The sequence below is a fragment of the Chroicocephalus ridibundus genome, chromosome 5, assembly GCF_963924245.1.
Source record: "Chroicocephalus ridibundus chromosome 5, bChrRid1.1, whole genome shotgun sequence".
Lineage (NCBI taxonomy): Eukaryota > Metazoa > Chordata > Aves > Charadriiformes > Laridae > Chroicocephalus > Chroicocephalus ridibundus.
Window position 1 is genome coordinate 12,014,887 of NC_086288.1, and position 22,208 is coordinate 12,037,094.

Here is a 22,208-nt window from a genome sequence, read left to right on the forward strand (position 1 = left end):
CTCCTGGCAAAAAGTTTGAGTCTGATTCTGGCAGGCCAAATAACACAGTATAAATGCAGAGAAAGAGGCAGACAAGAAAACTTGTGTGTATTAGGCAGGTGTTAGAAATGTGAACTTTTTTTATGAAGTCATTCATTAAGTGTCAAATATGTGGAACTAAAGTTCATGCTTTTGGTAAAATCGATCTACAATATGAAAAAAAATTTATCTTTAGGATCGCTTGGAATAAAGAAGTACGTGAGGAAGGAAAGTTAAAACAAGAATTTACATTCATCCCTGCAGAAACTCACTGAAGTAGAGAATGAGCTCTGCGGCATTCATATTGGGAACCTGCAATGAGGAAGTGTATGGGTGCATATTCTAAGGGTTATTTGTTACTAGATGTTAGGGATAAAAAATGGATAATAAAAGTTTTAAGGGAAAAAAGATTAATTCTGAGGGAGAGATTGATAGCTTCACTCTTCTGAAAAATGAGTCACACTTACTAAACTAGAAGAAGAGTCTGCATCTTCTCTGCAGAGGACTCACAAAAAATGATAGCGGTAATTTGTATCATATTGCGCTCTGCAATAGGTCCATATCACTTAATGTCATTTGAATTGCATAGCTAGAGACAACATTCAAAGTTTCAAGTGATGGCAAAGAAATCCCTTTTAAATGAAAATTGAAGAGAAATGCCTCCTGTAAGACTGCATGTTATTTTGTTCACTTGAAATCATCCTACTGTTTGAATAGAAGACAACATTTGATTCGGACTTATTAGTAAATATGGAAGTTGGAATGAGCTGGGCTTGTCTGATTTGCTTAGGAATGAAGTGGCACCTAAACTTTTGAATACCTATGATATGAAAAAAATAAACTATTGAGTTCCTTTTTTCTTAGTTTCCTGCATGGTCTTTTCTAACATTTTATTTCCATTCCAGCTCATTGAGCTGAAGTAGGATGGCACAGATCAGTAATTAACGCATGCCTGTATCCATCTAGTGACTGTTATGCTTTGTTTTCTTTACATGTACAAATTGCGTCGGATGTGAACAGCCAAACAAGGATTTCTCCGTCAGGTTCCAAATCCTAACGTTTTGTCATCTTTATGTCTCGCAGAGTTCTGAAGTCTCTGAAGTGGTAATCCTGGAGCGCTGCTGGGTTGTGGAGTTCAGGAGTAAAACAGATGTTTCAATAGTTCTCAGTAAGTAAAACACAGCTCAGTATGTTCAGAGTGAATTTTTTTTATTTCTGTGAACAAAAATGACAACAAAAACCAACCACCCAGACGTGAAACTTCGCTAAAAACTTTGCTAAAATATATCCTGTTGTTTGTTAGATGCGTACATCTAAATACTGCTTCTCTCTGAATTCATGCCTAAAAAGAAAATCCTAAAAGCTTTTGATTTACTTTTTCTAAAATCAAGTGAAAGTCTTATGTCATCTTCTTCCTCTGACAATAAATAGAAGTTTGATTGTCTGGTTCATTATGTATTGTGTACAATATGGGATTTATGTTGATGCATTGCCAGTTCATCTTATTCTTGAATGATTCATCATTGCCAACCTCCCTATTAAATGAAGGGGTTCCTGTTTTTCTCAGCTTCTGTCAACTCTTCATTAATAAAATTGTTAAAAACAGTAGGAAAAAAATTAGTTCTTTCATAGAAATCAGAATCGGTATTTTAGTGGAAAGAATTTATTTGGAAAAAATGCTGACATAGAGTTTTCTCTGCAGGAACAACTCAAATATCCATTGTGTTAGAAATTTGTTATGACTTAGATTCCTACTGATACCACTGCAGAGTTTTGAAGTCCTTAGATCAATTTGCCCATTTATGTTAGCTGTAATGCTCTAAGAGCAGTTTTGGTAGGCTAGTAAAACTAGCTACAGGGGAGAAAAAAGGTTATGCTGCGTTTGTGGGCTTGCTGGCCAGCTTTACGTTTAGTAGAAGTTCCTACCTTCACTTTTTGTACTCACCAGAATCTCCAGTCCCCTTAAGGAAAATGTTGCATTAATGCTAACTTTTGTCCTCACCTGCTGAAGTGATTCTTAAGTGTTTGGTCACATTTGAGAAGGCAGTGACTCAAAATGCATTCATTGTGGGTTTTATCCCTTTCTGGGTAGTATTCTGGGCAATAGCTCAAATACTGCGTCTTTAGCAGTGGACTTAACTTGTATGTCTTGTGCCCGATGTTGAGGCACTGCGTTAAACAGGTCTGCTTTCTGGATTTGGAAGCATTGCTTTGCTGAACTAGAACAGCTGATTGATTACCATTGGCTCTCAAATTGAGACTTTTCTAATTATGCCCTTATTGATTCCAATTCACTGACTGGAATCATCAGCTCTATGAGGCAGTGGTGTTACAGTTTGGGTATAAAGACAGTCATGTCAGTTCCCTTCTTGCTTGAATATAATGCTGCTGAACTGAACCAAGAATACAGTTGTAATTGGTGACAGGATTCTTTCAATTAATTCTGAAGCTTGCAAATGGGACAGTTTCTGTGGCAGCGAGACTGGCAGATTTTAAGTCCAAAAGCTGGGGAAGTAGACAACAATGAGTACTGAGTAAACACTTCAGGCTGCCTATGGAGAAAAAGACTGTGAATACGTGTGGAGGGAGAAATATACTTACGTAGTTAGTCTCTCTCTCAGGCAGCAATTTCTCTTCCTTTCTAAAACAAAGTTTGAAGGTTGGTAGTTTGGTTTGAGATAAGGGTGGTGTTCTGACTCACCTCTAAAAACATTTTAAAGTAGAAAAGAGGAAACAGTACAGAAAACTCCAGATATGCAGAGCCAACAAATGATGATCAGTGCCTGGGGCGTGACCAAAGGAAGAACAACAGAAGATAGAGGAAGAGTCAGACAGGTAGAGGAGAAATGGATTTTAAACTTGGCAGTCTTCCTGTGCTGGAGACCAAGGACAAGAGCCTGGCTGATGATTTGTTGGGCTGGAAAAGAAAAGGCAAGCCAGACTATTACAATGTATTAGAACAAAACTGAAGACAAATGAAAATGATATACTGTGTACTGAGTGAGGATAAAATACCAAAAGAAGTGAAATAATAACCCATGTACTGTAGGAGGGAACAAAATTCTGAAGACAAAAGAGGGGACAAAAGCAAAATCCAGGAACGAAGAAGAGAGATCTTTGTCAATGGGGGTTTCAATCATGAAAAACTATCTGCATTGTCACAAGAATATATCCATTGGCCACTGGGAGCCAAAAAAAGCTCTAAAATCTGTATCTGGGACTTTAAAGGATTTGGGTGAAAGCAGGATAGGAGGACATACCTGCTTACAATGTCAAATTCCTTGTGGAACAGATGGAGGAGAGCTGTGCCAGAACACAGCAGAAGCTCCAAGGAAGAAGGCAAAGTTGATCTGTGAGATTTAACTTGTGGTGCAGCTGGGAAGGGACATTTTCTTCGTCTTGCAGGCTGCAAGATGAAGAAAATCAGGTGGGGGTTCAACTTGGAAACATGGGGGGGGTTTTAGACTGAGCTTTTGGCTGATTGTCTCCGTCTTTCTTTGAGTGGTGGTCTGAATCCTAGGAGACTTGAGTAAGAGTGAGAATTGGAGACTAATTGGAGACTAAAGGGCAGTGGAGTAAACATGGAGGGAGAAGGATGTTTTCATGCAATGTCTAGTGATATTGTGGAGCTGATTGTTGCCTCGGGGTGGTGAGGGCACTGAAACAGAAGGGGAGTATGGAAGAGGTCAGGCAGTCACAGCAGATAATCCTGTCAGTGCTTCAAGTGGAGTGCTCCCAAAGTAGCCAGGCTCAAAAGTCTTCTAAGCAGACCACGGAAGGGAAGAGAAGGATTTGTTAGGTGAACTATGGCTCTGTATGTGGCTGGTTGCTTTCACGCTCTTGTAATGTGAACTAGTTGCTATTAGCAGAACAGACCAAACACTGGTGTCAGATGGATCTGATTGAATGTGGCAGCTCACAGAAGCGCGATTCATTCCTGAAATCACGGAAGGTGTGATAAGGAGAGCATTTCAAACCTTTTGTCCTAAAGGATCCTAAACCTGGAAGCTGCTGCCGTGCGCTGAAATGTTTGAGCAACACGATGTTAACTGCCTTGCCCTGGAATCTCCTCAGCAATACCGCCATGTTTGCGCCATGTAAGCTTGCACCTTGTGCAATACGGGCAGGCATTGTAGCCTCACCAGACACGGACATGTATAATCATAGCTATTTAGAGAATAGTTATGTCTCTACTGGACCTTGGAAACCCTGTTAAAGGTAGTTACTCTGCTGGGTTTACGTGCCCAGGTGCTGGCAGTGGGGGCTGCAGGCCGGCCTCTGTGAGGAGCGGCCCGGGCTGCCTCAGGCGCCTCAGGGAATGCGTCGTTCAGGAAGGGTAAAATGCAGCCCACCATTGAGGAGCAAGAGGGGGGCAAAAACAAGTGAAAAACAGCCTTGCGAGCACCAGGGTGAGAGCAGAAGGAGGGGAGGGGTGCTCCAGGCGCTTGAGCAGCAATCTCCCTGCAGCTCCTGGAGAAACCCCCATGAAACCTGCAGCCTGCAGAGACACCATGCTGCAGCCCCAGGGGTGAAGCATGAGGACGAAGGAGGAGGTCTGTATATCTCTTCTGTATTTCGGGAGAAGAGATTCCTTTAAGACTGTACTAATTGCATTACTGTGTGTGGTCCCTTAGTGAGAACTAGGGAGGTAAGAGCTCTAACGTACAAGCAGGGCTGGTCAGCCGTGAGGAGAAAGGGAGGGAAGAGAGGAAGAAAACAGAGCGTTTGATGCAACGTCACAGTCATCTAAAACATATTGGAGGGCATCAGGTTGAAAAAAAAGGTCTGTGTATAGGAATACCCTTAGGCATTCTTCTTTGCTATTTACGGTATGTAAACCGCTTAAGTTGGAGCTTTTTGTTTCCTTCGGTAGTAGTGGCTTGGAAAGGCAGGTCAGTTATCACTCATGGTTTTAGAGATGGAATAGCTGAGGCATAGGCTAAAGTTACTCTTGCAGATCTAGGCAGAGAATCAAGAACTCCGAATCCTGCCTTTTTTTAGGTAAACTGATGATGCAGCCAGTGATGTGATACGCTTCCTTCCACCTAGAGCGGTCTACTGCTTCGCAAAGGCCGCACTTGGTACTTTTGGTGAATGCTGCAGTTTTTCAGTATTGTGGTATTGAAATATTTGTATGGTCTGCTTTGCTTCCAGCATAGGTGTGGTGTTTATATAATGAAAGGGGAAAAGCAATGTGGCGTGTGTGAAAGCCTGCAGATATTAAAAGAAACAAGGTGTTATACTGCAGTAGTCAACCTGTGGTATCATGCTATATTCATTTCGAATACCTCAGGCTCTTTGTGAGCTTCTGTGGGGACTTAAATGGAGATCATAATGACAACTTTTATATAAGTCTATTCCAGCACTGCAAAATAAAAAAAAACGCCGACACTGAAGATAAAATTTTTAATTAAATTCTTTATCTTTGATTGAAAATTTAACTTCCAAAGGAAGATTAACATAGCATCATGAGTAACCATGGGATGATTTCATCACTACTAATTTGAACATGAAATGCATCAGCATATAGAATTCAGTCAGCTTTGTGAATTAAAAGCCTCTGATGTCTGTATTAGAAATATCCTGCGGATATAATTTACGTATCAAAGCTTCCATTCTACTTTTGTTACAGCATATAGTGGTTAGCTGTGACGGTGCTTTCTATTTTAGAGTGGCGGTGGCTTATTGATATTCTCAACCGTTTTCCCCTGCTGAGGTAACTGAATTACTTTTTGCTAGTGTGTGTGAAAAGAGACACAGCCTTTAACCTTTTTGAACTCTCTTTACTTTGCATATTGGGATAGGAGAAAAAATAGTGATCCTCTAGAAAAGGAGAGGCTTTCATCCTGGACATTGATGATGTGCTTCGTACTTGTTTTTATTTAAATCTTGCCAGTAATTTCTTTTTTACCCTGTTAAACATTATTTTATGCTTATAACTCTCACTAATGAAAATCAAGCAAGCCATAGAGTATCAGTCTTCCTATTACTTTTACATGTTTAGCAAAATATAACAATAAAGCCATCGTAAGAAACAAATGAAAATTAATAACCAACACAAAAGCTTTAGAACCAAAGTGTTTTCTCCCTACCCTTGGAAATATGTTTGTTTTGTTATTTTATATTTTAAAAACTTTTCCATTAAACTGCAGTCTTTTGAAAGACAAGGGTTAACTCCAGTAACTGCCTACGCTTTTTTTTGTTGACTCAATTCATTATTTCTGGTTTCATAGAAACCCAAGTTTCTGTGTAAGAGATTACAATTAAAGATACAATCAAGTACACTTTAGGAATTAAGAGGGACATCATTAAGACATTTTTAACAAGAAATTTGTTTGCATTTTTTCTCAAAGAGGAAAGAGGCAATTGCTATTGGTAAACTGAAAGACTTGGGAAATTTAAGTATCATTACAAAATAATGGGAACAACAAAAAAATTATTTGAGGGTGATGGAACTAACACCAAAATGCAATTCCGACTTTAGACAGTTGGGTTAGAGTAGAAAAGGCTTTCCAGTGCCACTGGGAATATCTCAGCTTCTCTTTGTGCTATTTCATTACTTGACAGCAGTCCTCTTTGAGCTGGGAGGTTGAATTTGAGCTTTATTTGAGCTGCGAAGTCCTGTGGGACCATAACTTTCTATGCTGGATTCTGTGGGAGAAAGTCTTACTGAAATCATGCTTCAGTAAAAGAGTCGTTGGTGAACAGGGTCCTGATCAGAAAAGGCTTTGTGAACAGGTGTGTTTGCTTTCTGCTATCTGTTTCCTCATCTCTTGCCTCCGGTTGAGTCTCTGATACTGAAATAAGGAAAAGCAGCAAGGTGGGCAAGCAGCTGGAAGGCTGTCAAGGACCTGCTGGTGAGGTATCTCCACTTAAGAAGGTGCCTAAAGCAGTATAGCCTTTGGACCACAGTAGCTTTCTGTAATGTCAATCTAAGTGATGTCTGTTTCTGCCCACTTTGTGTGTCAAGGGATGGGAAGTCAAGGAAGTTTGAACATGTTTAAACACTGTGGAAGTCGGGCAGTTTCTTGACTACAAAACTTTCCTTCAAAATGTGCGTATAGCAACACTACTGGGCAAGCAGATGTGAGTTTGTTATAGTCCCAAGCGCTACATCCTGCTGCTGTAGAGCAAATGGGGAATGCTCTGCCATAGAATCTGTTTCCACAAATTTCACTAATGATGCCTCGGTGTTAGCTTGCTTTTGATGTGTTATCCAAGTGCCAGTTGTGTTATCCAAGTCATCCATGTCGGTGCTAACGTTTAGAGGCTACTCCATGCATTAGAATTAGTAATATTTGTTGGTTTGGGGTTTTTTTTCCCACCTGTCCTGAGGCTAGTAGTTGTGACTGTTAATTTATTTTCAACTAGACAGTTCAAAACTGAACTAACAGTGTAGAGATATGAGTAGAAACATTTTGATAGCTGGTTATATATTTCAATTGCAGACTAGTGTTTAATGGCAAATATGAAGAGTATGTTTGGCTTCACCCATTTTTAGATTTGCTCTTGTAGTAATGCAACTAGACTATTCTACTTACTGTACTCTTCCTTTTTAGTACTCTGCTAGGTTCCAGGAAACAAATGAAGTATCTTGGGAGTAGCTGAGGACAAAGCTTTGTAAAAATATTGATTTAGATAGTGATTTCAATTAGATATATACAAACCTACTATCAGGATAAGCGCTATTGGATTACTGTAGGCTACATCAATATCCCGGTGTCTGATCTTGGAATCTTTCCCTTTCTTTCTGTTTTTTGAGTTTATGCAAGCTATCAAAAGATCCTACGTTGGTTCTTGTAGCTATGTAGACCACCTTTGGTTCCAGAAGAAGAGGAGATGGAAGACAGAACTATATACCATTTTGCTTTGAATTTAGGGCTAGTAAGTTGAATGCTTTGCAAAGAAAACCATTGTGTTTAACTGTGAATTTCTTCCCTGGGTTTATGCCACTGGACTTGAAACCCCACTAGGGATGTCCAGCACTAAGATGAAAATTATGTTCTGCTGTTGCAGATTCCCAAGTAGCTAGGAAATTTTCTTAGTATTGTATGTTCTTAGATCTTACACATAGCTGGGACTTACTGCTGGGACTCTTTAGCCTGGAGAAGAGAAGGTTGAGGGGGGACCTGATTAATGTTTACAAGTATCTAAAGGGTGGGTTTAAGGAGGACGGAGCCAGGCTCTTTTCAATGGTTCCCAGTGACAGGACGAGGGGCAATGGGCACAAGCTAGAACATAGGAAGTTCCGTTCAAATACACGGAGAAACTTCCTTATGGTGAGGGTGACAGAGCACTGGAACAGGCTGCCCAGGGAGGTTGTGGAGTCCCCTTCTCTGGAGATTTTCAAGATCCGCCTGGATGCAGCCCTGAGGGATGTGCTTTAGGCAGTCCTGCTCTAGCAGGGGAGTTGGACTAGATGATCTCTAGAGGTCCCTTCCAACTCTGAAGATTCCGTGATTCCGTGATATCCTTTTATTCAAAAACTATATCATAACAGTAAAACTAGGAATGCACACCAGAAAAAGAACTGGTCTCACTGAAGTCAATAGTAAGTGTCCTCAAAAGGTCAAGATTTGTTTCCAAAACTAACTCATGGTAACTCATGTCAGCAGTAAGAGAGCATAACAAAGGATGCTTGTGTACTTGTATTTTCTACAGTAACTCCTTAATTGTAAAGTATATAGTGCTTTTGTCCACCCATGAAATACTCCTGTGTTGAGGATGTTTCAATACAAACATAATTCCGCTGATATGTCCTCCATTCTTGTGAGGCCTTCATTATATTTGCGGGTCTGTTAGCTGAAATGAGTCTTTCTGAAAATAAAAATTTTGTATCCCTACTGAAACTTGGAACTAAATGTCTAAGGTTGTTAGGGTTTACTATATGTGTCTGATGTAAAATAACATAACAATCTGGGAGACAAATGCAAAGAGATAATGATCTTTATTATTATTTTCTGTGTGATCCTCTACTGCAACAGACATTTTTGCCAATGTTATGTTTCTTCTATGTATGTTAATTTCTATATGCTTCTTCTAGTATGTGAACTCGTGCATAAACATTACATGCACTGAAACAGTATGGGAAATCTATAACCAACTGTTGGATCTGTAGAATAAAACTTTCTACATTTGCAGTGATGAATATTTTTCAGATATTTTCATATGCTTTTCAGAATTTAACTTAGCCGTCAGAGTACTCCAAAGATCTAAATATAGCAGACTGTAGTGTTTTGAAGTGATAGTTTAGAATGAATTTCCAGATCTCAAAACTGGCACCTGTTAGATTAGAATACAGTGAATTATGCCCACTCCTACTGCATTTCACTATCCATTTCTGGTTCCATGCACATTAAGGGTGATTCAGTATGCCTTTTGTGCTTGGCAGTCTGATTTCCACAGCTGAGGTACATATAAATAGCATGATTTCAATTGCAAAATATCGATTTCCTCCCAAAGCAGATGTGTTTTATCTAGCTAGTGGTAGGATATTTCAAGGCAAGATCACCGTTCCTATTTACATTTAAAAATAAAGAGCAAAAAGAAAAGAACACCTTTATATATTTGTATTTTTGCTTGTTAAGCGTAGGCTTGTTTGTCTGACAGTCTTTGCTTAGCTAAGGTATCTTGGATATCCAAACTGCTTCTATTAAAATTGTCTGTGCTTTTAAAGGCTGAATGGTACAAGCAGGTGCTTTGCATGCCTGTATTTTTTTTTTTTTTTTTTTATTAGAATGACTGCTGGTTAATTTTGGTCTTGATGCTGGTTGACTACGTGCCTCTTTTTTTTTTTTTTTTTTTTTTTTCTCCCCCTCTTTCTTTTTTCCACTGGTAGTTCCAAAATACTACGAAATGAAAACAAACTTGTTGAGTCATGGGGGTCAGTGACAGAAAAAAGTAGACAAGTGTGCAGTTGCAGATCTTAATGGAGAAGCCGAAAAATTATTAGCTCTTCTAATGACCAATGTTCTTGAAGGTTCCTGCCTTCATGGCTCAGATGCAGTAGCAGATCACACGAGACCTTACAGCTGAAACTTTTATGTCTCTAAATTAATCTTTGACAAACAGTAAAGCTCAGCTTGTTCAGGTTTGGTCACTCAAGACAAGTATGTATTTTGTGTAAACAGGGATTTGACGAACATCTGCAGTTCCCTCAGATTTTAAATATTCTTGTCTCAAGAACTGAATACCTTGTTTTCTGACTCAACCGCGGCTAGAAGTGAGACTTTGAATTCTTATTAGCACTTCGTAAATTGCCTGTGAAGCCAGAAAGATGTTCCCCCACTTTCTGCTGCTCTTCCCAGTCATTCCTCTTGAATTCTGTAGTCCAACTGGTATGTGAAATCTTATCCAGCACTCTTAGCAGCAGCTGCAGGCACACAGTTAGATTTCCTTAGATCCACCCTCAGACAGAACAATTGTCCCACCTCTAAAGGGATTTGTGCCAGTACAGTTTTAAGAGGCTTCTAGACTTGAGGTTTGCGTCTTTTGTTCCCCCCATAACAATAAAAGTAGAGTTAATTGTAAGTGGCAGATGCTCAGTTTATGAAGTGCAAACAGGTTTAGAATAACATATGTGGGTAAGTGCCCAAGGTTAAATACTCAAGTTAGTAAAAGGGAATTTAAGTTCATTTTGTATTGAAAAAAACTTTTCTACGTTACTTGGATTTTGAACTAAGTATGAAAACATTTTAGTGTTCTGTTTCATCCAGTAATATGATCTATGGCTTATTTAGGTCAAAATGATTTTGATGTCCAACGAAACACTGCAGTCCCTATTAATACAATAGTACAGGTGTTTTATAGAGTTTTATGTTTCTAAATCAGTTGGTAACTTCTTTTAAAGAAGCATTGATTTTTCTTTCTTTCCCAGTTTGCTCTTCTCAGTGTGTGTCTCACTAAATGTCACATTGAATTTGTGACTCTGTGAAGCCGTCTATACCACAGAATTTTAAATGCCTAAGAGGTGTTTTTTCTTCCTGGGCTAATTTTAATCAAACCACTGACCCTTGCTACTTACCTGGATTCCTTGGGAGTTTCAGTTTTTTTTTTTCTCTCACCCTTTTTTCTTCTGTTCTTAGAAAATTTGATCATTAAACAATTTGACTTCAGGCAGAACAGCAAAAAACATGTGGATAGTAATGAGGTCAGAAGCTCCCCCATACAACCTGTTGAGTCTTCACAGAGGAGCTATGTCATGCTAAATTATCTGCATGTGTTGGTGAGCAGTATTCTGGCAAGGATGAATGAGAGGCTGAGCATAACGGGGTGCTCTAACAGAAGAAATGATGGACATATTCATTCTGATGAATCCCGCTATTTGTTAGAACCATGTCTGCTGCCCCTGCTAAATCAAATTCTTGTTCGTGAGCAGCTCTGATAGCTACCTGCTAGGCTGCAGAATCTGTGCTAAAAAAGGATTTCCCATTTCCGTTTGATTCTGCCACCTAGTTTAGCAATATGTTAATTGCTTTTGGAACCACTCTGTGGATAGAATTAGTACTGCACTGAGTATGAAAGAACAGGGGTTTGATTCAAGAGGTGGATGGGGTGCATGGTTCTGTGACCATGAAAAGAAATGTGTGTGTGGTGGTTTTAATTATGCGTGACATCAATATTTTCATGATTCCCCCTTTTGAATCAGAGTTCCTAAAAACTGTGTTTGTGTTTTCTGAGTGCAGAGTTTCAGAGTGGAGAACCGGATCTTTACCTTGAAGCTGCATCAAAGCCAGACTGTGAATCTTGGGCTGTGGCACTGGGAGAGGCAAACTCGGAAGGTTTGCAGAATAAAATTCAGCAGCTCCGGAGGCTGATCATGGAAATCAAAGAGGAGAGATCATCAGATGAAGCACGGCATTTTCTTCCTTCATCCCAAGTAGACAGTCTAGGAGAGCCACAGTTTACAAGTAAGTGTGAATACTCATTTTATTGAGTGGTTCAATAAAAATGGCCTACTCTCTGTGACACGGATAGGGTCACAAACAGGGTACATAATCGTGTTTAACTTATTGCTTGACAAAGTGCAGTTGTAGAGGAAGCAAACTGATTAAGATTATCTTTAAATATCATTACCTGATATATTTTGATTTATACAGGTAACATTCAGGGGAACAAATGTGTGATTACTGTGTTTCTGACTTTTTCTCGCTAATCTGTTTTATTCATAAGACTTAGAAATTGTTTAGTTAGAAATATTCTTTTCTCCTTTTGTCCTGTATGGACTGCTATTTAAAATATAGTCTGGAAGCTTTGATAAATGTATAAAGCTTTAGTGATGCTTAAATTAGTATCACAGAGTTGTTCTTTGTGATATAAAAGCACTCTGGGGATTTGAAAGCACGAAGCCATATGTTGAGTCATGTTTGGCACACTGGAGTCTGTGCGCTGCATTTCAGTTGCTCAGTTACTTAATCAACTCTGTATCCAGCATATTCATAAAGGAGTTTCAGACCAGGGTGCTGACTGCTAGTGGCAGAATTCAACTTGGAAATTTGTTATGACTTCATTAAAAAAAGAAAATAAAAATATCTTATTGTTGTTTCTTACTGACGAAGGCATTTCTAAGCTCTGCAGCTGTAATTTTTGTTGCACAGACTCGAGTGATTAGCTACAGTAATAAGAACAATATGAAACTAGACCTATTCAGCAACACCAAGTTTTCATGGAGCAAAACCAGCTAGTTTTGGTGGGGGGGGGTTTATGTTGGTTTTTTTATCTTCTTTTTAATTACTTCTAATTTTTAACAAAAATGTTGCGGTCCAGTTCAAATACCAGCTTGGTCCTTCCCATCTGACCAGTTTCTTCAACACTGAAAAATACTAAATAATGCTCACTGAAGACAATACATAAATGTCAACAACAGTCAGTTTAATTTCTGCAAGGTTCATTGGAACTGCAGTTGTGATCCAATTACGTCCCGCAGAGGATGAACAGCTCAGTGTTATTTAACTACCCTTCCTATGTTTCTCTTGTTGCAGCTCTGTGGTTTGCTCCTTTATCCTAGCACAATAAGAAAATACTGTCCTTTGCAGTAAAATACATACTAGAACATAATTCCACAATGGAAGGAATTAAAATGTTCTTATTGTCCTTGGTACATGAGAAAAGGAATTCACATGCTATTTTCCAACAAAAAGAAGTTAGTTTTGTTGCTTTACAATTTGTATGTAGGTCAATAACATGGTGATATATTTTGCTATATTGACCTGATTTACATACTTTCACAGAACACATGGTTCGTTTCCATTTTTAATGTGATAATATACCTACATAAAAAAGAGTTATTGGATTTAATATTTTTAAACAGATAAATAGCTAGTTGTTGTGATCGAAAATCTTGCAAGTACCCATCCATGAAAGGCTGTTTAGTTTTCCCAGCAACAGAAAGTTTCTATTAAAAAGAAAGAGGTATTCTTCAAAAGTAGTCTTTTTTTATTTTCTAGGCAAGTATTTTACGCAAAGGTCTCTTTCACTATAAGTTTGTAACATAAAACGTTACTCCCGTGGCAATGGCAGGTAGTTAGAGGTATGAATTAGGCACGTGAAAGTTTTACTAGGTATTAAAAAGCTAGACATTGAAATCACATTATTTCTAATTTATTTTTTTTTCCTTAACCTTGAAAGGTATTCAGAGAATTGCAAATGAGCCAAAGCTGGAGTTCAGTCTTGGTAAGATACAATTTTGACTTCTTGGAATTGCAACAGCCTGTGTGCATGAAGAGTTTATATCTATATCTATGTGTATATATATGTGTGTGTGTATATATATGTTTGTATATATATATGTGTGTGTGTGTGTGTGTATATACACATATAGTTACACAATGTAACATGTTACCTGTTTAAAAAAAGTAGAACCTTGATTCTTTTCCTTAGGAGGTGTGCCTGTGCATGACTTCAAAATGATGACTGTAGATTCTTAATTGGTTGAAATGGCTAAAGATCTATTGAGTTCTCTAATGCTACGCTGCTCTTCCAAACTGAAAACCTACCCAATAGCTTTGTGAATGTTGTTTATGAAATATTATTTATTTGGGGCAAGGCACTTAAGATGGAGTTTTAAAATTATATTTTTTTTTCAGCTAGAAGTACTGTCCCTTTAGAACAAACTTTTATTTAAAATCATTGATTATTTTGTAGAGAAGTCAATATAAATGTTTACCTGATTTTCTCTTTTTTTACTTAGTATAAGTAATTAGCATATGAGAACTATATATTAGTATAATATAAGAGAACTTTGTTTTAGGAGGTGTTCTTTCAGCTGAAGCCTCCCTCTCTATTAAGAGGTATACAGCATATATACATATGAGAATAATAGCTAGATTCAGTTGATTAATGGCTGGACTTGATGTTCTTAAGGGGCTTTTCCAACCTATATGATTCTATGATTATTCACAGCTGCTGTATCTGGTAAAATAACACAGCTGCAAATAATGTATATTTTGAAATATTTGATGCTATATGCTGCGTACATTCCAAAATGACTAAAGCTTTTCCAATTTGCTATGATTTTTGCATTCATATAACCTGCTAATATGCATCTCATGTTGTACAGCTGTACTCTGAGAAACTTTTACTCAGTGCTATTCAATATCTGTTATATTTACTCTGATAGAAACACTTTAAAACATCTATTGGAAGAGCGTGTGTGTATGTGAGAGAGAGGCAGGGAAAAATAGAGACATTTGTCAGCAGGGTTTTATATAGAAATCAATCAAACTCCATTATTTGGAGAATTTAAATTATCTACCAGCAAATCTCCCTCAGAAGCTCCCCCAACACAGCAAAAAATATGGTATCAGTGACGTGCCTGCAGTTTCTCACCCTGCTCATTCCATCATGGTAACCTGTCTCCTGGCCCTGTCCTTTGAACGGGGTTACGCTTGGCTTGTGTGCTGCTTGTAGCTATGCTGATTTAAAAACTGATACCCTAACACTGTGCCCTTTGGGGCTGATGAACTTCTGTCTGATACAATCATTTTTAGATTCCCTGAACTATATCTGGGTAGCTTTACCTGTATGCCTTTAAAAAACTAGACAGTTACAGCATTATAAAAACTCTGAGTAGTTTTTTTTCCTGTAGGGACTATTTCTGGTGAAATTGTTAGATGTTGGCATGGAAGAAAGGCCTAGTTCTCTGTTGGGGAATTACCATGCTATAATAATTAAGAGCTATTTTAACTTTTCTGTGCCTTTCTATACGCGTTTTATAGGTGATGCGACTGTAGTATTTGGGCATGGCTAGTAATTGCTATGCTCCAGCGATAACAAACTCCCAGAATGACCCTGGTGTGGCGTAGGAGAGGGAGGATGGTGCTGCAGGCAGTGACTGCAAATTAGATGAGCCGTACTTCAGGAGAAGTTGCTTTCAGTGATAAATGTGCCTCAGCAGGCACAAGCATAAAAATGATGTAAAGCCATTTTCAGACTTGTTTGGGCTCGTGTCGGATGGAGCTCTGTTCACTCATGGTGTCAGTGCTTGTGTTTTGCATTTGGTTGTTTCTAGTAGGAATTTATGTTCTGTGGTTTGTTCTGCAGCATTACTGATTGAGTCATTGCCGCTCTGTGAGTGATCTTATACATTGACTTCTGCTGCTGCTGGGGTAGCAAGAGTAACAGTGTAAACCTCTTGGTTTTGACTGGTATTCCTGGCCAATGTCATAGAATCATACAATAGTTTGCGTTGTAAGGGACCTTTAAAGGCTATCTGGTCTAACCCCCCTGCAATGAGCAGGGACATCTTCCAACTAGATCAGGTTGCCCAGAGCCCCGTCCAGCCTGACCTTGAACGTTGCCAGGGATGGGGCATCTACCATCTCTCTGGGCAACCTGTGCCAGTGTTTCACCACACTCATTGTAAAAAATTTCTTCCTTCTATCTAGTCTAAATCTTTTGTCTTTTACTTTAAAGCCATGACCCCTTGTGTCCTATTGCAACAGGCCCTGCTAAAAACTTTGTCCCCATCTTTCTTGTAGGCCCCCGTTAAGTACTGAAAGGACACAATAAGGTCTCCTCGGAGCCTCCTCTCCTCCAGGCTGAACGACCCCAACTCTCTCAGCCTGTACTCACAGGAGGATCATTTTTGTGGCCCTTCTCTGGACCCACTACAACAGGTCCGTGTCTTGCCTGTCAGGGATATTTGGCAGTGTAGGCAGTTATGTAAAGCTGATTCTTAGTGTCTTGATCCTAAAATAATACTGAATATTTAAGCATAACGCATTTGTATTAGGAGTATCCACCTTCAGTGACTGAGTGGTCTATGAAAGGCTTCAATTTTATCGTAACAGTTATCCTTCTTACTGGAATATTACCATACCCCTTGCTGATCAGTGAGAGGAACAATTTATCTGGGAAGGATGCATAATTTCTCTGGGAAGGATGCATGTGCTGTTTGGCTCAACCAGCCGGTTAAAATGCCTCTCCCGAGGGCAGCCAGTCAAGATGTCTTCTGTGCTGTTCACCTGGTTATTGCTGGGGCTGGAAGGGACTCTCGCTCTGACAGCCTGGTCCGTGCATTGGGGAAACATGCACTGCCTTGCTGTGCCAGTTGAACCGGATAGCTGCCCCTTGGCTGCTTGGCAGGCCAAGGGCACTGCTTGGTTGATTCCACCTTTTGAAGCCTTGGTTTATGTCGAATTAAAGACTTGGCATTAGCTTTAGCTACCAAGGACGTCAAAGATCTCTCTGTGAGGTGAACCAAAGCATGGTAAGCAGTGATGAGAGAGAGATTTGCTGCAAGCAAGAAGACTGCTGCCATAGGTAACCAAATCTTAGGGCTCCATAGAGGTGCTTCATCTTGATTAGACTGGTCTTTGGCATTTAGAATTTGGAAGGCAAATCTAACAGTTAATAACCGATAAAACTGGTCTCTAGCCCTGAAAGAATGGCTTATATCTGTAATTTTGTTCATATGCATTATAAAACCAATATTATATTAGTTAAGTAGCATATATATGTATGCAAATAGACATTTACTTGTATCAGTTAACATATACATGTTTTTAACTAGATTCAAAAAAAATTGTCAGTTATCACATAAATGTACTTTGTAACTCTTCTGTCACTAGCTGGTCAATAAATAACGTTCAGAAATGGAACTCTCCAGTAACTAAACCAGAATATAGCTTTTTAATAATACCTGGGTGCTGCCTAATATTATGAGTTTTATTTAGGGATAGTATATCTAAATACTGATCTTCAACGTTTGAAGTTCTGATGACTAGATTTTGAAACAATGTTATTTAGAAGTCTTGCTAGGGGCTTGTATTCTGTTGTGGTAGCTAACTTGCTGCATTCTTTATCTGTAACACTCTGGAAAGTGTTCTCTTTATAAAATGTCCAAAATATTGCCTTTTTTAATTTTATTTTCAAGTTCAGTAAAGCTGAGGTTAAAGCAAACAATAAAACTTTTCTGAATTATAGCTTTGTACTGCAATACACTCAATATTTTCAGGAGTGTGTCTAATCTTTTAATATTGTTTTGGAGTCAGAGCTTCCTTTAGACCAAGATTTTTGATTTTTATATTCCCGAGGACTCTTCGGAAATATGGTTGGGTTGTGAACCTTGTGACTGTTGGGAAGTTTTATTTTTAAAACTTTATCTTGTCGTTTGGCTTTTCAAGTCATTCTGTTCTGCGTGCTGTTTTATCAAGCACTAGGAGGTAGCATGTGTCAGTCTGTGCTGAGTAGAGAGGAGGAAGAGAGTGAAAGGAATAAAAACAGATCCTGGGCCTAAATAACAAACCAGTCTATCAAACAGCAAAGCTGATCAGAATCTTTCCCATGACTTTGAAGTGCACAGGGTTAGCTCTTTTAACAGATGTTTGTTTTGGAGTTACTGTTCTTGGTTGCGTCTTTAAAATATCCCAGCCCTTGAGTCCCAGATCTAACTAAATATGGAATAGGTTCCTGGCTTCACATTCATTTCAGCTACTTCGTGATACGTGAACTTAGCTGAAGCATTATGTAATAGCTATGGAAAATAAATTATATTACGCATATTGGTGAACACTATTGTGAAGTTTTTAAGAGCTTTCACCTCTGAAGGTATTTGCATGTCAGATGAACTGACAAAGCAGCACAAGAAACTCAATCAGAAAAATGAGGGAGCAGGGCAGGAGGCACAGTTGGTAGTCAAAGTGCTCAAACATGAACTTGGTAATGAACATGATGTTAATATGGAGAAATACATTTGAAAAAATAGTCTAAAAGGAAAGCTTGATACTCCCTCAATGACCAGTAGAATTCATTTTGACACATTTCGGTGTTTTTGAATTTGTCTAATTGGTTAGAGTTGTGAATAGAGAGCAAAGAATATTGCAGTTGTGGGTGTAGTGTAATAATCTAGATAACTGTATAGAACAGAGTGTCTCTGCATGTGTCATAGGCATATTCAGGTACTAATTTTAATGAGAGCACCTGTCTAGCACCTCCACAACCTTTCAGTTTCTTGGGAACTATGTCTGGGCAGTAAAACTTGATGGACTTTTTGTGGCATAACCTTCTATAGTTTTCAAGATATGGAATAATGTAAATCTGACGGTTATGTCCTTTTACAAAATCTCATTAAATAGTGCACACTTCATAGAAGACTTCAGCAAGTAGTTGAAAGAATTAAAAATTAAAATTTTTAGGGTATGTATTTTTTCATTTTATGAAACAGTGGGTTGATACACAAGCTGTCCACTTCTAAATGCAGAAGTTTTTATTCTTCACTGTCTTATTATTCCCTGAGTAATATTATGATGACATCCCTTGGAAAAGGTCTTGAAGCAAATTTAACTTTGCATACTGAACCTAAATGGTATATCGATGCTGCTCAAAGACCATGACTAAACGATTTTTTTCCATTCTGAAACATAATCTGGAGCTTTTTCGGCAGCAGCTCTTCCTAGAAGAGTGATAAGCAGAAATACTGGTTTTATTCATACCACAAACTTGGAGCCACAGTCCTGATCCTAGAAAAATTTTCCATCTAACTCAGTTATTCTGCTTCATCTTGTTACAAGGTGGTGAATAACTGATACTTTGTTGTATTAGCCAAATTTAAAAAAAAAAAGTCATTGTCACACTTTTGAGTAAATTTAAAAAGAAAAGTGATCATTTCTCTGTGAATCAAACTGCAACTGTTGCTGTATTTTTTTTTCCTGGTCCCACACAAATTTCATCCTCCACAAAACTAGCTAGTCAGGGTTTTTTCCTAGTTTTACTGATGTGTATTAGATGCTGTTTCTTCCCAACAATAGCAAAAAATAGATAAAAGATACGTTAAATTGGGTAGAAGAAATTAAGGAAGTAGGAAAGGTATCATGTGATTGGAAAGAATGATCTTTTTCCCCTGGGAACCGCTTATTGGGCTTCTGCCTGTTTTGAGACTTCTTCACTGCAGCATAAGATGCTGTAAATGCATTTTATTCTTAGCAGCTCAGTGTTGCTAGGATGAACTTTTTTTGACAGAAAGGATCCTCCCAAAGGGGTAGGAATTTCCAGCCCAGTCTGTGTTGGCATGTTTTGAGTGGTTTTGACTTAGGACCTGATGTGTTTTTGAACTAACTCCTAGAAGAGTTTCCTTTTTCCCCCACCTTATGTAGGTGAACTTGATCTAACTTTCAGTCCATTTCAGTGCAGTTAAAACAAGTGAAACTACCTTCCAAAAATGTTCTAAGGTAGTGAATGCCCGTCACCTTTCATGTCATACTGTCATCTCTCTTTCGGCAGCATTTGATGGTGGAACAGGATAAGATATATCAAGCAAATTGATAAATTGCATCACCTAGAGTTGAGTGATGGATTAGATTAGATTAGACACTAGATTAGTGTCCCTGAGTTGAGTAAGGTCACCTTACTGTGCTTCTGCATTCTGTGGCGCTCATAGTAAGCTTTCTTTATTATATGCAGACATTATGTGAACACTGCTGAAAAGTGATTTGAGGATGGATTTGCCAGGACTCCACATGCTTCTTTATCCACCTCTTCTCCTGCAGTACTTTGTTAACTTTTGAGAAGGCTTTTGGGATTCTGTCATAGCCCTTATGTCATAGCCAAACTGAAAGTAACTGGGTTTTTTTAGAGATTTCATCATTATGCACCTCTATAAAGTAAAGCATCACTCCTGAATTTTGCATGCTGCATACCCTGTCGGAGAAAAGGACTGTCTTCTTTTTCAGTGGTATTGCCTGAACTGTCTGGATATTGCCATTATGACTCAGTAATTTTAGGCCATTTTGTTGTAATAAAGTAGTCATAATGCCACTACTGAAGTAACTAAATATACAAAGGGAATATATTGGTATGTTTTCCCTTTAAAATCTTGCCTTCATTTAGTCTTGCATGACTCTTCTATTTATGAGCATATTCAGCCTCCTTCTTGCAGAAGGTTGTCCCATTCCATGGGACAGTGTCAGTCTGCATTCTCTATTTGTCTTTCCAATTTCATTCGTTATATTCCATCTCGCTTTATGCATAAAGTATTATACCATCATGGTTTGCTAACCTACAATGTTCACTACATTAAACCATCTTTTAAGAATGTGTTGTGTATGCAGGGAAAAAATTTTGAAAAAAGAAATCCAGAAAATGGGGGGGGGGGACACAAAAAGCTCAAAACCAGAGTCCTTTCAAAAACTCAGTCCTGTTCAGTTTTTTCCAGATATGCTGGGTTTGAGTCCTAGAGAATTAGGCCAGATTTTCAAATCTGTATCCATAAGCGTTACTATAATTTTGGAAATCTACCCTTCAATCCCTTTAGGGCAGGGATTGTCTTCATTTGCATTGCAGCTAGAGAAGCAGCATGCTGTCACAAACCTTAAATATTAATCTGTACTAATTGTATTGCTGAGTATACAAGGACTCAAAAATCCCCGGTAATGAAACTTCGGAAGATGTTCAGTTAGTGTTCTTTCTGCTTCTCACACGTTGAGAGAATCTGAAAAATTATATCTATAATATAATATACTTTACAGATAAAATATATTTCTTTGAAGAATATCTATATAACCGTATATGGAGTTCTATAGATATCTATTCTATATATGTAGTTCACATATATGAAAACTTGTTTCATTGCTGCAAATCCATTATATCTAGTGTAGCGTTACTCATTCTTGTTAACTGCATGAGTTATCTACTTAGTTTCTGTGTCAGTAAGAAGTAATTCTTGATAGAAGTAGTCACAGAAATATTTTCAATTTGTCAGCATCCATTGCTACTTAATGGTATTCATTAAATAGCTATGGCTTGCGTAAATTCAATTTCTGTGTAGGTTCTAGAAATTAAAATTCTACATTACACTGTGATATGTAGCAGTTAGTCACCACAGTGGGCTCATTAAATGCAGGGATATTTATTTGCTCTGAAGTGGGTTGGAGCACATGATGAACCAGCATGAGGGAGTAAATCATTACTGATTGAGCATATTCCAGTGTGATGGAGTAGAGGATTCCACTGATGTACTTATTTGGTTAGTAAGTAGCATGAGGATGTTTTGGGGTATTAATATTGGTAAACCCGGATGCAAACTGGGTTTCAGGCAGTTTTCTTCCAGTCTGTTGTATGAAATTTAAGTAGCTTCTCTTTCTGGAAGCTTTTGCTTTTAAGAAAAAAAACCTGTATTTGAACTACCAGGAGAAAGTGGATGACAGCCTTGTTAAATACAAATGTGTGTAAATCAGGACTGTAACTAAGGGAAACTTTTAAACCTAACAGAATAAAGATTCTCACATGTTTTGATATAAGCACTTATCTAGAGATAAATTTTGAATAGGTATGGCTAATCTGTTTAGACAGGAGTTTGTAGATACCTGAATTTGAAAAGCTATTTAACAGTTGAAAGGGATTTTTGGAATTTAACCATTCTGAGAGACAGGGCTTTATTACCTTAGTGCTCGAGTGATGGAGCAGATAATAGGATTAAATTCTGCCAGAAATGTACAAATTCTGAAATCTTGTCAGAGTTAGCAAACTGCTGCACTTACAAGGCCAGGGAAAAAGGAGGATAAGACTAGGAGGGATCTTTGTTTTTCAAATCTTAAAAAAATAAAATTGGTAGGCTTCTTAGTATAATTAGTTTCTTCTTGATATTGAAAATTATATTTTTGTGTTTGCTTCACATTTTTCTCATAGACTTTGTAAATGTCTCGTGTTTGCAAAATTCCTTCTACCCAAAATTTCAAAGGGATGAGGTTGTGTCT

General features: G+C 38.2%; 1 protein-coding gene across 3 annotated transcripts in view; it reads left to right on the forward strand.

Annotated features, from left to right (window-relative positions):
- The window catches only part of INPP4B (inositol polyphosphate-4-phosphatase type II B), a 329,605-nt gene that overhangs the window by 115,810 nt on the left and 191,587 nt on the right, over positions 1–22,208 (forward strand). For 2 of the 3 annotated variants that reach the window (XM_063335598.1, XM_063335597.1), the window contains exons 3-5: positions 1,102–1,186; positions 11,703–11,927; positions 13,645–13,689. In XM_063335598.1, the coding sequence (XP_063191668.1) occupies positions 1,102–1,186; positions 11,703–11,927; positions 13,645–13,689 (355 nt within the window). Of the gene's footprint in view, positions 1–1,101; positions 1,187–11,515; positions 11,602–11,702; positions 11,928–13,644; positions 13,690–22,208 lie in introns of those variants that run through there. The other variant, XM_063335599.1, reaches the window with a different exon arrangement.